Source organism: Catharus ustulatus, chromosome 4 (genome assembly GCF_009819885.2).
Source record: "Catharus ustulatus isolate bCatUst1 chromosome 4, bCatUst1.pri.v2, whole genome shotgun sequence".
Classification (NCBI taxonomy): domain Eukaryota; kingdom Metazoa; phylum Chordata; class Aves; order Passeriformes; family Turdidae; genus Catharus; species Catharus ustulatus.
In genome coordinates, this window is record NC_046224.1 from 31623801 (window position 1) to 31639852 (window position 16052).

The following is a 16052-nucleotide window of genomic DNA, read 5'->3' on the forward strand; positions in this document are numbered from 1 at the left end:
TTTCCTTTAACAAGCACTACAGTGGAAATCTCAGTTGCCAAGTGAGGGCGACATGCTTTGTACCAGCATTATGGACAACACTTAATTGGTACTGTATTGATTCAGCCATCATATCGTTACTCAAGCAACTGTGGAAACTTCTGTGTCTATTTTACTTAGAGATTAAAATAACCCAACTAAGGTTCTGTGCAAGTTTTTGAAATGAAACCTTTCTAAAGAAGACACCTTGCTATTCTACAGGTCAAAAACAACTGAGGAAAGAGACGGAAAATTGAGCACAAAACCTGCTGCTGATTCATGGAGATATGATTAAAAAGCCTTAGAATGATTATGTTTGTAAAGCAAGTCAGGCAGTCCTCCTGAAGCAGGAGGCAGAAAGGATCTGCAGGAAGCAACACTGAGCACAGCTGTGAAATACCATTTAGTCATCACTCTCACTTAAGAGACCAGAATATGCCAGGTAGGCTGTGCAGTCCTAGGAACACACTTCAATTCTACTGAAATCCAGTCTTCTAGAACTTGTATCTGAGTAGGAGCCCTGAATTTTCAGTTCTTTGGATTTCTTTGCCCACTGCCATCCTTTTCCCAACACCTTCAGTATTCAATGTAGAAAAATACAATAATGGTATCAAAGGGGCAACATACAATGGGTGCTGTAAAAGTGAGATAGAGAAGAAATTAAGAACATGTAGAAATGGATGAGAGGAAGTGCATTAGAAAGTGGCCACATCTAAATGGGCAGGAAAGCAACATGGTAACAGAATCAACTGGAGGAACTTAAAAGAACCTTCTGAAAAGCAAAGACCACAACTGAGATTTAGAAGCTGAAAATGAAGTACCAAATTTAACATCATTAAGGGTTATAAAATCAACCCAAGACAACTATCTCCTTGGAAATCAAGAAAATAGCTTTGCATTGATTTCACTGGATTTCAGCATAAACAGATTGCACAGAAAAAATATAATACAATAACTCTACCCCAAAGAATTTTTAAAAAAGGTTTTCGGTTTTTCAGTTTCTTTTTTTAATAAATGTGCTTTGTTCACAAAAGTAGTGACAAAAAAGACAACAGAGATGCCAATACATGTTTTCTTCCTTTTCTTCTCCAGCACCTTAAGAATGAAAGATGTCTTGCACAGTCATAATTTTCAAATATTTCATAACCTAGAAATAATATTCTTTCACCAAAGGCAAATATACAACTCCTGATATCACCACTTTATTATTAAGGGAGATGTAAGTATTTATGTAAATTACACTTTCCTCTGCCACCACAAGCTACTGTCCCTTGTGAAAAAACCAATACAAACCAAACCAAAAAAGAAAAAAAAAAACCACCCACAAAATAACCAATAAACCTACTTTGGGCATTTAGAATGACCAGCAGGAAAACCAGGCTGTTATGAATCTCAGGTCCCTAAACCACAGTGTTGTTAGCAACCTCCCAAAAGGATTAAACTTTAAATCTTAATATTTAAGCTATTTTGGGGAATAAAGCTTGATCTGAATTGCATTTCTTTGTGCATGAATCACAAACCCAATTTACAGTAATCAATGGCCCTAATGCCAACATATGTTTGATGGTGTACTGGTTTTTAAATCGAGTATCAGTTAGAGTATTAGGTATGCTTTGAAGAATGCACATATTAACCTCATATAAACAGCTGATTTTACATCAGCAATATTTTAACATGAGCACTGCTGGAAGCAGGTGTTAATTGGGAAGAAAGGCTTTCAATGACAATATTGACTTTAAGCCAATTTTGAAGCCATTGTGTATTTCATTAGAGAAGTAGTCTCTGTAACAAAAATTAGCAAGTGAATCATGACTCTTGTATGTGTAACCTTAATTCTGTTTTTCTTTTCACACATCAGAATGTATTTGTTTGGTTTGCATAACCCTATCATTCAGATTGAACAACAAATTTGAATTAGGTATTTGGAAATGCTTTAAATTCAAGAAGAGACACACAAAAAAGCTTATGGTAAAGAATACAGCACCACAGTCCAGATCACATTTGAGTGTAAGCTCAATGTGATGTAACCAAAGCAATTACTCTATGTAGGAAATACTATAAAAGAAAAACAGGTAGGTCAAACTGTGATACATTCAGTGCAAAACTCAGTGGAAGGAGTAAATTTCATATTTGTAGCAACCACTGTAAAATCCACACCACAACTTCAATTTATCTAGCAACTTTCATATTGTAAATACATAGTGGCGATTTAATATGGTGTAAGATATTTCATCACAATCACCTGTGAAACTGTACTAGTATTTTTTTCCCAATTTTCAGAAGTCAGAAATAAATCATGATCTAGTTCAAATCATTTACTACTAGGCACTTTACATAGAGATTTAAGAGCCTAATATCCAAATAGGAAAATTCTGGCCGTTATTTTTAAACGGAGGAAAATCTAAGCTGAACTAATAATGAATCCTCTTTGATAAACCGTTGAACAGAACTAATTTTTCCTGGAAAAACTCTAAGATTGATTGCACAAGTTAAAAACTTAATAGATATTTCATCTCCTTACAGTGCTGACTAGTTTTCAGTCAGCTGAAACAGAAGATTTTTGGGTCCTAATAAGCAAACAAAAGGTATGCATTAACTTCACTTGTGTGGTCTGAATTACATGGCTTTATGCAAATATGTGTATCCTTGAAAAACTTGTACAGTTATGTTCCTTCTTACAAAATCAGTTTGTAGTCACTGGCTAACTTAAATGTTCTACAAATAAGGACAATTTAAGAAAAAGTTGTTTCTTTTTAAAATGCATAAATAATTTACTTTAAAACATGACAAAACCCACCCTGTCCCCCAAAAAACACAGTTGGAAGAGAATACAGAACACCATAGTTGGGGAAATACTGATATATGTTAGTGCTTGTACACTCATAAAACTGCAAAATATATTCCAGCTTTAAAGTGAAACATAATTGTCTAAACGTACCATACTCCTCTGGGGGAAAAGCCTCTTCAGAAATTGCTAGTTATGCAATGAAATTACACAGTATGTACAACTATGGATGAATATATTCCAGTGTTTTGGTGTTACATCAAGAGGGCTGCAATAAACACAAAATCAAATGTGCAAGCATTATAGTTTCTCCAGCCCAGGCTTAACCAGAGCAAAACAAATTTTGGAAGAAAAAAGTTTTGTTCCATAATTAAGAAGGGACATTTGTAACCAAGTATCTTAACCTATCTGCACATTTAATTAAAGTGCAAATTATTTCTTCCTACATATACTTCCCAGAAGCCTGCCAACTCCAGTGCCTTAAGCTCAACCACATTGAGTTAAAATACTGAAACAACATTTAACAAATTAAATAGAATTCACACTTCACAGCACTAAAGAAAAGAATGGTACCTTTCTGGAAAAAAAAAAAAGCGATACAAATCTAAAGAAAGTAACAGCAATTTATGCTATGACATGAGTCATTTGCATAAAACTTGTATTTTTTCACTTTCATACAAGAATAAATTTTAAAATTCAAAAGTAGAAAAAAATAGCAAACTCTGTAAACCTTTGCATTTTCTTTATGCAAACCATTTTTCTGTGTTGAGCCCATGTTAGTATAGCAAAATTAGTTAAGCACGAGGTTTCACTGAAAGGGCATTTCAACAACTACATTAACTTAGAAGCAATATAGGATCTTCTAGCTCATAGAAAGGAATAGAACTAGACTGGCTTTCTCCAGAGTCTGAGTCATAGGGAGCATCAGGTAGCTCCATAAAACCGTAAGCTAGCTGTTCATCTTCTGTGTCTGACCGAACATAGCAGGCAGTGTTGGAATACTCCTCATCCTCTATACTGTTGAAATCCTGTGGGATATACAACATTCCTGGGTAGTTCCTGCTAACTAAGTCACTTGTTGTTTGCAGGGAAGTTTTCCTAAATGCCATCAGGTGCATGTGAGAAAACTTGGAATACTTGAAGCGTTTAAAACCCAAGGACTCTATGGCAATTTTCCAGCTTTTCATCATCATAGCCCGGCGATTCTGATGAGATGAATCAGGAGTTATTACAAGCAACAAGCCATTTAATACGAGAAGTTCATGTGCCTTTTTGCAGCATATCCATCGCTGATAGGGTGATGGAAAGTAAGAAAGAAGGAGCGAGAAAACGACAACATGGAACAGTTCTCCAGGTAGAGAATCAATGGGATTTTTCAGTTGCTTAAGAAAGGCATCTATAGCATCTTGTGCCAGTTGAAGAGGTTGCTGAATTTGAAGATTTAGGAAGTCACATTTGTACACGCTCTGGTGGAGTGACAAAAACAGAAAAGAAAACATCAAGGTTAGTTTAAAGAGCAAATATAACCAAAAGCTATAGAAAAATCGGTGATTCCCTTAAAGAAATGTCAAGACTGCTGAACAATCGTCTTGCTATTAAATCAATCTAAAAGAAAAGTCTAACATATATGCAAAATCTTAGATGTGCAGTGTTTTACTAGAGATTTGATAGTTGAGAACAGTTCATTTAAAAAATACTTATCCCCAAGAGAAAAAAGTATTGAGTCAACTATCTCATAAATTACTTAAGAACTCAGAACACTGCAGGTGCTGAAAGCCTTTTATAGGTTTTATAAACCTGAAGTAAATAATGGGAAACTAAATGTGATACCTCAGAATTTTTACCAGTTCTTTAAAAATAATTAAAAAAACTCAGTAGTTTGGTCACTTGGAAAAAAAGCGTCATTTTTTAATGGTAAAGACATAAGAAATAACAAGGCAATACAGATTCTGAAGTTACAATACTGATTTTCAGCAGTGATATAGATCTATGTTTCAGCTTTGCCATAGATGCAAAGTGTAGCGGCACACATTTGGGCAGTTGTCAAAGTAAGCTAAGGACTACAAATCATCTGTTAAATCATTTGTGCACTCAAGCTGTCAAAGACTAGAAATGACAACATAATGCAACATATAGAATAATAAATTCTTAACATCCTTAATCACAAAACATTCAAAAAGTAAATGCATGAACTTTAGTGAATTTAAGTTTTGACACTTGATCAAAACCCTGGATTGACTTTTCATTAAAAAAGGCAGTAAGATATAATGTTCTGATCTGATAGCAACAAAAATTTTCTTAATGTCTAGAGAATGTGCAGAGAATGACAGACAGTAAACAGCAAATATGAAAACAAACACAAAACATTCTGTGGAACACATCTGAAAGGTAGAATTAAATCTGTTGCATTTTTATACCATGAAAAAAGTAACAGTAGAAAAATAGTAGAAAAAGTGTGTTTTACAAAGCAAGGGTGTTCATAAAAGAACTCATATCCACAATTGTTTTCAAGTAGAAAAGAATGCTATTTCTGTTCATATAAAATCACATTCTCTTCCAAGAGCAGCAGTAAATTACAAAAAGTAATCAATGCTTAAAAAGAACCAGATTTATTTTTCGTTAGCTTTAATCTTGGCCTTCAATATGCAAAGACCCAGAAAAAGATTTTCATTATGTGACTATAACCAAGAAATATTAATTTCAACTATTATACCTGTAGGGCTATATTCAGTTTCCCTGTAATACTGAGAACAGGAAATTACAGTAGCAATTTCATTATATCAACTAGTAAATTTTAAAAGAAAGAAGTTGTTTGAAAACTGATTGTTCAGAGTGATGTGCTAACTTTACTTAGAACTTCAAAACTTCAAGAGCTAAAAAGTTAGTGGTCACACAAAGTTGAAAAAAACCAATTTAGACTGCAAGTGTTTCTGAGTAGTGAAGAAACACAGATAATGTTAAAGAATTTCAGAACTAAGGTATGTTTCAAGTGGAATCTGTAATCAGCTTTAGGACAAAAAATGCTGCTAAACTGGAATTTGCTACTAAACTTTTGGTATATAAAAGTCTTGATCTAATGTTTAAGTCCTCAGAGACACTGAAACAGCAGTTATATCTCAGTGCATCCACTGACATTTAAGAACACAATCCTACTTATGTGGATAATTTGCACAGCTGTTTCACAGAATATCTGTTGATATTGAGTTGGGAGGTACCCTCAAGTACTGAGATATATATTCTAATTTTTAACTCCAGTACTCTTCCAGTCTCTTTTTATTTTTGGTCTCAGATTATACTTACAATGTCTACAGCACACTCCAGTCTCAGTTTCCATCCTCCTAGCTTCTAATATTGCATGTTTCCCTCAGTGTACTTTACACCAGGACACTGGAAGTGAGTGCATGCTGCCTAACTAAAGAAAATATTAATCTTTTCTTGTAAGCACTTTCCCTCTTCTCTCAAGACCCTTCAATGGAAATATATTTCCATATTCCACAGTTTGCATTCGCTGTATGTGAAATAGAGATTCTAAAAATTTTGAAGACATTTATCCTTTAGTTACATAGCTAATATTTCTATTCCTTTGCTTGTATTTCCACAATTACATCCTTCTTATACCTCCAAATAAATTGAAGTATTACTCAACTACTTAGTCTATATCCAAAGCATGTCTATATGAAGGTGGATAACGTTTTTTTTTATTAAAGAAAGAACTATTTAACCCTCTAATCAACATTATTTAAGAAATCGGCTTTGCAAGAAGCCTCTGTGCTTCAATTTGTTTTAAAAGGTACTTTAGTATCTTACCTAAGAAATCTGCTAAATCAGAAAATTTTATTTTTATTTTCAGCTTTTACTACAACTTACCAAGATAAATTTTTCAAGTCAGGAGATGACATTAAATACCATAATAAAGCTCTGGCTGTTGTTCCGAAAATATTAGATCAGCCCAGGCAACTACTGGTCTGAAGTTAAATTTATTTAGAAGGTTATGGTGCTGATGTAGCTCAAAGTAGAATCATCTTCAGTACATCAGGGCTCATTAATTCTGTTTTGGAGCTAGGACTAAGCTTATTCTAGCAGATGTGTTTGACTGCTCAACTGTACTCTCTGTCCCTTGAAGAACACTTGGCTAGCCAGGCTTCAAGGTGCCCTGGACAAAGCCAAAGCATCCAAGAGAATCAAACATGTTGGTGAGCCTGAGACAGGCCTCAGAGTAAGCATGTGTGTAACCACATGTACAGTAATTTCACGATTACAAGCCGCACGGATTATAAGCCGCACTTCCGGGGCGTCAGCAACGTCTCGTTTTTCCTCCATAAATAAGCCGCACCGGATTGTAAGCCGCACTTTCGTTCGCAGCGAGAATCCGTGTGCAACTTTCACAAAGTTGCCAATTAGTAACAGAATTGCGGGATCATGGGGTTTACTGGCTTGGCCCTGCTCGGGGTGGCTGCCAGGGAGTGGCCCCGGCCCCGCTTGCCGCAGCCGCCAGGAAGTGGGAGAGCAGCGTGCCCGGCCGCCACACTTGCGGGGGGTGAGCAGCGCTGCTGTGCTTGTCAGGGCTGGGCGGAGCCTCTGCACTTGCGGGGGGGTGAGCAGCGCTGCCGTGCTTGCAGGGGGCGAGCAGCGCTGCCACGCTTGTCGGGGCTGGGCAGCGCCGCCGTGCTTGCAGAGGGCGAGCAGTGCTGCCGTGCTTGCGGGGCTGGGACTTCTGGGTTTGGAAAGTTCCTAAATTTGTTAATATATTAGCTGCTCCGGAGTGTACGCCGCACTTCCGGGTTGGGAGCTAAATTTTAGTCAAAATGGTGCAGCTTGTAATCGTGAAATTACTGTACATTAGCACTCTGGGAAGCTCCTACTATCAAGCTATGGTACTAACCATGTCAGACGACTGGAAATCAAATATCTGATTGTTCCCTTCTACTGGGAGACAATCTAAGAGCTGGCTAGTAGATGGAAATCGCATTTTGCTCCTCCATTAAATGCACAGAAATTACTTTTTCAGGACTTTTCCCAGTAAAGGTTTTGATCACTGTATATTTAAACTGATTTTCATGAGAACAAATGTAACTTTCTTATGAAAGCAGATAGAAAAATATTAACTAGGTATACCCAAAAATTAATGTTTAGGTTCAACTCATGTCATTTTAGTTACCTAGGCTGCCATTATAGTCACTGGAGAATTAGTCAATAGAGAACCCAATTCACCTCACCATCAAACAGCAGATACTTAACTATTTTTAATAGATGTTTGTTGACTGCAATTAGAACTTAGAACCTGAGATATAGACACTGAGAATCTATATACCATAGCTAGAAATTCATTTGCCATTTTAAATGCCACAGGCTGCCATTTCAGCAGCATGTATCTTTTTTACCCCCTGTGTCATGCTCAACAGTCCTGCACAGTCCTCAGTTCACCTAAGTGGTGGAAAGCAATCATGATGCTTGTGTTTCACATTAGGCGAGACAAAAATCTACTCAAAGTTTGTATTTTAGATAGAACAGACACTGAATTGCTTTTGAAATCAATTTATCACTCAAATTTTTAAAGAATATCTTTCAGTATCTCTCAGCATATATTTAAAAATACAAATGAGTGTTAATGGGGTAAACATGGTAACAACAACAAACTACCAGGCATTTAGCATGTAAATCACACTGAAGCAAATAAGAGAACATGACTTTTAACTGTATTATTTCACCTGTACACTTTTTTTCACCTCTCTGCTTCTAAAGAGGGTTAACCTTAGGCCACAGATTTTAACAGAGACTGATTTCCAGCTGTAAGTAGTCAAGGTGTGTATAGTCAAAGGTTTTTCTGTTTTCTGTCAGAAATGTATTTCTGTGTCTTTATAAAAAATTTATTTCACTTTATTCTTTTATGTGGTTGATAAATGCAGTTACTGCTGACAGAAGTAACAGCAAACAGACAAAGATCATATGATTACAGCAGAATTAAAGCATTTGAGAACCTTACTGCCTAGAGAAAATGAAGCAGTTTACCCCAAATGTGCAGATAAATTTGGCCTCTGGACTTTGGAAGCTCAAAAATATTGCTACCAATAAAAAGAAATGTTCCCTTACAGGGCACTCTGATTACTAAACCTCCCCAGAAAAGCCTCACCAAATACAGTCTCTGATCATTTCCTTCTGTCAATGAATGCAGTTTCTAAGAAGTTCTTGCCTAAGCATAAGTCTACTTAATCATTATTTCTACCTTTTAAGATGCAAGGACTCATCTGAAATGCCATTAAAAAGTGGCTACTAGAAGTTTCCAATTACAAGATTAATAACATTATTATAAAGGCATGGGTCTAGGAAAAAAATAGTATTTTTAAAAGAAAACACAACTAGGAGTTTAGAGCCTGTTCATGGGAAAGGATATAGTGTTTAGTTCCTACTAAAACAGATATTTAGAAAGCATAAAAATTATTAAATGTACTTTTTTTACAGTAATTTTGAGGCATTACACAAATCTGAGGATCAAGTTTATAACAAATAAGCAAACATTACATACCTCAACAGCCGGAACAATGTCTATGCCAACTGTCAGAAATTCTTCAAACTTCAGAAATGGATTAAAGCAGCTACCAACATCAAGTAATCTGATCTTTCCCAAGGAGTGAAGGAACCTAAGAGGCAGCAAGAATTAAGTTTTATCAAATATAACTTTAAAAGTTGTATTCTGAGTCACAATTTCAGGTAATTTCAGCAAAAGATTCTCACAGAACACCACAGTAGCGACTAATAGAATTGAATTCCTTACTTCAATACGTAAAGAACCAAGCTCCATCAATAAAAGCAGATGGCTCTCAAGCAGAAGAGTTTTGTTCAGAGTGGCTGTAATACTACTAACTTGTGCACTTGTTGTAAGTAAAATGGTAAATTGTGTGTCCACTAGACAGGCTTTCTCATACTGTTTTGTGTTTCTCACTTAACTTTTTGTAGTATTTTGAAGTCCCACTAGAGACCAGAGTTAAAATTTCATTAGTTGAAAACGGAAAACAGAACAACTACATAAAATGCATCATTTTCAGGGCTGCAATCTAAAAAAAAATTCCATAATGATTTGTAACATCTTAGAATATCCAAAATCCATTAACAGGCAAACAAAGTCACAGCTTTCATAGGGACTTCACAGAGATGAGAATGCTAATAACCTTCCAGAAAGAAAATACTTTTTGCTTCAAGTTTCTGTAGCCAAAACAAATTGGCCTCTCCAAAATATAACTTGTCTTGTTTCTGGGGAAGGCTCAGCCCTGGAGAGACAGATAACTGCAAAAACTTTCAGGAACAGAGGTGCAGGGCCTATGGAGTAAAACCAAGCCATGGCTGTACTCATAGCAAAGCAGAAAGACAAAAAAAGCCTCTAAGCAGCAGTAAAAGCTTTGGGATCTCTAGGCTCCTTCTGGACTCCCAGTAATCTACCATAGAGAGGACACTGGAAAAGCAAGAGAAAATGTCTTTTTACATTTGGCAAAATAATAATGGCAAGTTTAAGCATTTTGCTTCTACATGGAACAGAAGATATCCAGGGCACACTTCTCTCAAAATACCACCATGACCAAAAGGCAAACTGTGCAACAATTACATTTAAAGCTGCAAACATAACCAAGGTACCCTGTAAGTCAATCAGTACTGAGATTTCAGAATGAAGATGAAAGCAACAATTTTTTCCAGACGTGAAACAGGAATGTGGATACTGTGTAGCCAGATCCTAGTAGCCATAAATCACAAATATGGACTGAAGTCAAGTAGCATCTTTTCTCACATAAGAGTAGTCTGAGGTTTCTCAGACCACATTGCTAGACCTTGACTAGCAAATGGAGACACTAATAGCAGATCCTTCCTCATTCAAACACAGCAATGCACGCCTGTATGTAGGCTTGCATTCTATGTGAGAGTCCAATATGGTCACAACAAATCAATGGACACATGGGACTACAGGAAGCATAACAAGAGGAAACAGGATTCTACTGTGCAGAGAAAACTTCCCATAAAAAAGAGAGAGCCTCTAGAGATCTAAACATGTTCCCTTTAAGGTGTTCAATGAAATTCTTGTACAGATTAAAATTAAGTAGCAAATCCCAGAAGCCTCTGATTTCCAGGACAGCCACTTCACCTATGATACAGTGAAGAAATCACTATGATGTATTCTGTCTGCCCATTTACAAAAGCTACCTTATATATATATATAATCACTTAAGAGATTATTGTATATGGGATGAACAAAATTATTGTCTTTACACCTACCAGAGTAAAACGAAGAATCACAGGTTTAGTTATACTGATAGTGTTATATAACCAGAATGGAGTGACACTCTTTAAACACTATGCGTAGGCTCCCCCATATCCCTTGTACCATGTTTGAGACATCACAAAGCATTTCAAGAGAGATCTCTACTTTGTGTAATATACAATCCATTTTCTTTCTGATAAACCCTGTAATTTCTGTAAGGTGTCATGAAAAAAAAAAGAATTTTGATTTCTCTGGGCAGTAACTTAGACCACTTATGCCTTGTTGTTCAAGGCCTACATAGCTACTACGAACTTTCTGTCATTTGTAGCTTACTCATGTAAATATAATAAACTTGCCTTTGCCATTTTAAGGAGTATGTATATGTTTAAAGTTTTAAGAATGAAAATAAAAATCATCAGCACTCACTATACTAACAAATACTTTAAAATAATTTATAAAAATTCTCTATTATTAACTCCTTTCTGTACACATTAGAACAAAAGGGAAGGCTACAAACAACTGGTAGCAAGAAGGCAGGTGAAGTTAGCCCTGCAACAGCCACTATTAGCTGCAGAAAGTATGAAGACAGAGATCAAAGAGAGAGCAAAGAGATCCAAAGTGAGAACCAATGCTTTATCCTGACAATGCCTCCCACTAGTAGACAGTTTTAAAGTGTATATGATCATCAAACCTATTGATTTAAACAAACACGAGACACAAAAGACTCCAGCTCCTAAGGACAGACACACCTACTAGTAACATTAGTAACACGTCATTCTTTCCCTGATACTACACCTAGCTTCAAGTAAATCCTGATCACAGTAGACATGCTACAATAACGGCAAAAAAATCTCCTTACACAACAGAAAAAACACAATTGCTGGAAGTTCTAAGAACTAATCTATAGAGAATATGAAACAAACCATAAGTATAACTGTTATAGATTCCATGGTTATGCATTCATTATTTCATTGTACTTGCAAACTATGAATATTTTTCCATCACACATGGAAGAGTCCCAAACATGACCCATGTTATTTAGGGGAAAAAAAAAAGTAGGGAAGGACTTCAGAAATAATAAAGCTAGTCTTGGATGCCAAAAATAAAATTCCTGCTTAGTGAAGGTCACAAACAAATTTAAAACTCTTGTTTGGAAAATACCTCAAGGATACTACAAGTTCTGCAGAGCCAGTCATCAGAAAACTAGCACATTAAAAGTTAAGGGTTGTAATTCCAAATTGCTTTTGAAGTGTGTAATTGGAATCAAGAGTTTCTCTGCAATTATTTATGAAGAGAAAGTTTTAAGTACTCTGATATTTACATTTGGCACTTAGTACTTACATAAGCAATTGACTTTTCAACAGTGCTGAACAGCCATTAGATTCCAACTTAATTAACATCTCCCTTATTTCACCTCAAGGTTTAATATAAATTGCATTGCACACCAATGACATACTAAAGAGAAATTGCTCTAGCACTAAAATGAAGATGACTAAGTTGTCATTCTCAAGCAATTTTTTATGGCATTCACCAAAATATACTACAACATAAACAGCTCTTGAAATGTATGTACTCACATGAAAATTTTCTTTCTTAACTATTAAAAATACATCAGACTGATCTAACATGTTATGGGCAAAAAATGTCAGGGTAGATTTTAACACTGAAAAAAGGGGAAAAAAGTCAAAACAAGTAAAACTTACTCTTCTGTCATAACTTCATGATTTGTCAAGCCAAAGTTTGGCAAAGGATCTTCAATCTTGGGAGTCTGAGGAACATTTAAAGCTGGAGTGGTCTTAGAAGCAAGAAGTGCCCTTTTTTCATCTTTCTCAAGTGCTTTTCTTTTTCCACCATTCTGAAAATATTCTCGGCATACACTGAAAAAACAAAAAGAAAAATTCCCCAGGAAAACAGAATGCTCTTAGTCACTACGATAGCTAAGGTACATACCAGAGGGTTAAGAGATACAAGTGCTGTCAACTCTTTAACAAATCTGGGTTTTATTTCAACCTTGGTAAATCAGCTTTAGAAAAGATGTGATACACCCAACAACACAAAATTGAGTAGTGGGTTGCTGGCTTTTTTTCCCCCCAAATTATGCCATAAACCACAGCTAACAGATTCAAAATACTTTTATCTGGATAGACTTTTAGATTAAGACAGCAGAAGTCTTGTCAGAACATCACCAGAAGGTAAACTTCAGCTCAGTTCTCCATTATAGTGCTATGTGTTATCAACAAGCTCCCTGTCAACACAGGGTGTTGAAATGTACGTCTTGTCGGCACATAAACTGGGGGAAAAGAAACTTAACCCAGATTTATGTTCAAATTTACATCCAGAAGTTTTTAATTTTAACTGAGTTTGGGCATTCTTTGTTTTAAGTAACAGACAGTAGCTGTATTACTGTGGAAGACTTATTTTAGCTTTCAGTTTTTCCCCATTTTTCTTAATTTTTCTTACAGGAACTAGAACAAAGTAATGTAATCATACTTGAAGAGAAATATTAGCCAGTTTAAAGAAATTAATGTTACAATAGAAGTTAATACCACTTGCATTCTTCAATCAGTAGTCAGCATTAGTGTCTAAGAAGAAAGCACTATGTTTGAGAATAACTGAATTTAATCCACAAAATATTACTAGAACAGGAAGAGAACTGTTGCTGCAAAATTAAAAAGCCGGACTCATCCTGCACAATTCAGTTTTTTAAAATTAAATTTGCTATCCAAGTATTTGCACAGAAATTTTAACAGAAGTAATACTTGTTTGAATATTTTTTTCTGAACAACTAATTTTTATGATGCTTTCTAGAAATCCACTCCATTTTCCTCTAACAAAATGCAGAGGTTTGAATGAAATATTCCACAAAACATAAACTCAAGTGCAGTTTAATAATATCTTACACAAAGCAGGAGCAAGATAATGACACATCAGAGATTTAAGGATGGACATACTGATATAATGGCGCATTTAAATCACAAATACTGACAAGGACTTGGAATACACAGGGCTCTTCTAAGGTTCCGTGATATTTTAGGTATCAAATATACCCTGTCTCTTCATAAGATGTGAAGGAAAATGAAAAAAATGTCATTGGAGTGGCATTGAGTTTCTTAGGTGGAGACATACACAAGCAGGTACACATAGAAGTACATTTACCCCAAGATAGGTAGGAAGGAAGCACCTTGAGTCAGAAATGTGTAATCACAAAATGGGTCAGGTTAGAAGGGACCCCAGAGAGTCATCTGATCCAAGCTCCCTGCCCAAGCAGGGTCATCCCAGAGCACATGGCACAGGATTGCATCCAGAGGGTTCTGGAATATTTTCAGCAAGGAAGACTCCACCTCTCTGTGCAATCTGTTCCAGTGCACAGTAAAGAAGTTCTCATTTTCAGGTAGAACTTCCTGTGCATCAGTTTCTGCCTGTTGCCTTTTGTCCCGTCGGGTGGCATGAACCAAGCACAGCCTGGATCCATCCTCCTGACACTTACCCTTCACATACTGATAAACACTGATGAGGTCCCCTCTCAATTGTCTCTTTTGAGATTGAACAGGCCCAACTCCCTCAGCCTTTCCTCATAAGACACATGCTCCAGTCTAGGTTGCAACACTACCAGAAATACAGACTGCAGAATCATAGCAACTCCATCCATTAGACATTGCACATATGGAAAGACAACAATTCTAAATTACAGTAATTTCACGAATACAAGCCGCACCAATTTGACTAAGATTTTGCTCCTAAACCGGAAATGCGGCTAATAATCAGGAGCGGCTAATACAACCTCAGAAGTGCCTGCCAGAGTGCTGAGCCGAGCAGCTGCAAAGTCGGCATTTTGCGATTGTTACAAATCGCTACTTTGTTGCACCGCGGGTGGAGCCTGGCTCCGTGTAGGCAGAACGGGGGGCGGGGAGAGAGGCGGGAGAGCTCTCTTTCCTCCTCTGCCACAGCCCAGGGGAGAGACGGGGGGGGGGGCCCGGCGCCGCCATTGCTGCAGCTCGGGGAGGAGAGGGGGGACCCGGGCCGGCCCTACCGCGGCCGGGGGAGGGGGGGGGGGACCCGGGCCGCCCCTACCGCGGCCCGGGGAGGAGAGGGGGGACCCGGGCCGCCCCTACCGCGGCCCGGGGAGGAGAGGGGGGACCCGGGCCGCCCCTACCGCGGCCCGGGGAGGGGGGGGAAGCCGGCGCCGCCATTGCTGCGGCCCGGGGAGGGGGGGGGGGAAGCCGGCGCCGCCATTGCTGCGGCCCGGGGAGGGGGGGGGAAGCCGGCGCCGCCATTGCTGTGGCCCGGGGAGCCGACGGGAGCCCCGCGCAGCCATTGCCGCGGCTCGGGGAGCCGACGGGGTGCTTTGTCCCCGCCCGCCGCCGCCGCGGCAGGAGCGGGGAAACTCCGTCCCTGCCCGCCGCCGGCGCCACGGGCGCGGGAAAGCTCCGTCCCCGCCCGCCGCCGCTGCCGTAGGAGCGGGGGAAGCTCCGTCCCTGCCTGCCACCGCAGGGCAGCGCCGACCCGGGGTGACCGAGCCCAGGGGCAGCGGCGGCCGGCCCCGAGCTGCAGCACCGTGCTGGACCACCTGGCCCCGTCAGCGGCCCCTAGCGGGCCGAGCCTGCACAGCCTTAGCTCAGCCAGTAAACCTCGCCCTCCCGCCGTTCTGTTAATAATTGCACGCGGGTCCTCGCTGCGAACGACAGAGCGGCTTATATTCGTGTGCGGCTTATCTATGGACAAAAACCAAAATATTTGCCAACACCCAGAGATGCGGCTTATAGTCAGTGCGGCTTGTATTCGTGAATTTACTGTAACTAAGTATAAGAAATCAGTCACTTAACTTAGCAGGAGAGATTTAGAAAAACTCAATAGGCAAATGAGGAACCCCAGAAAAAAACCACTTGCATTACTGCTGGTGTGCTAATTAAATTGCATTTTACTCATTGTATTATTTATTTATTTATAAGAAGGTGATCAATTTAGAACTATTTATTCTGTGTACCAACTAATCAAAGAAGTGAA

At 38.3% G+C, this 16052-nt stretch overlaps 1 protein-coding gene across 2 annotated transcripts in view; it reads right to left on the bottom strand.

Moving 5' to 3' along the window:
- Positions 1-1001: 1001 nt before the first annotated feature.
- Positions 1002-16052, bottom strand: part of BMT2 (base methyltransferase of 25S rRNA 2 homolog) — a 35503-nt gene continuing 20452 nt past the window's right edge. For both annotated transcript variants that reach the window (XM_033058073.1, XM_033058074.1), the window contains exons 3-5: positions 12752-12925; positions 9327-9441; positions 1002-4269 (exon numbers count right to left, since the gene is read on the bottom strand). In XM_033058073.1, the coding sequence (XP_032913964.1) occupies positions 3640-4269; positions 9327-9441; positions 12752-12925 (919 nt within the window). In that variant the 3' untranslated portion in view covers positions 1002-3639. The remainder of the gene's footprint in view (positions 4270-9326; positions 9442-12751; positions 12926-16052) is intronic.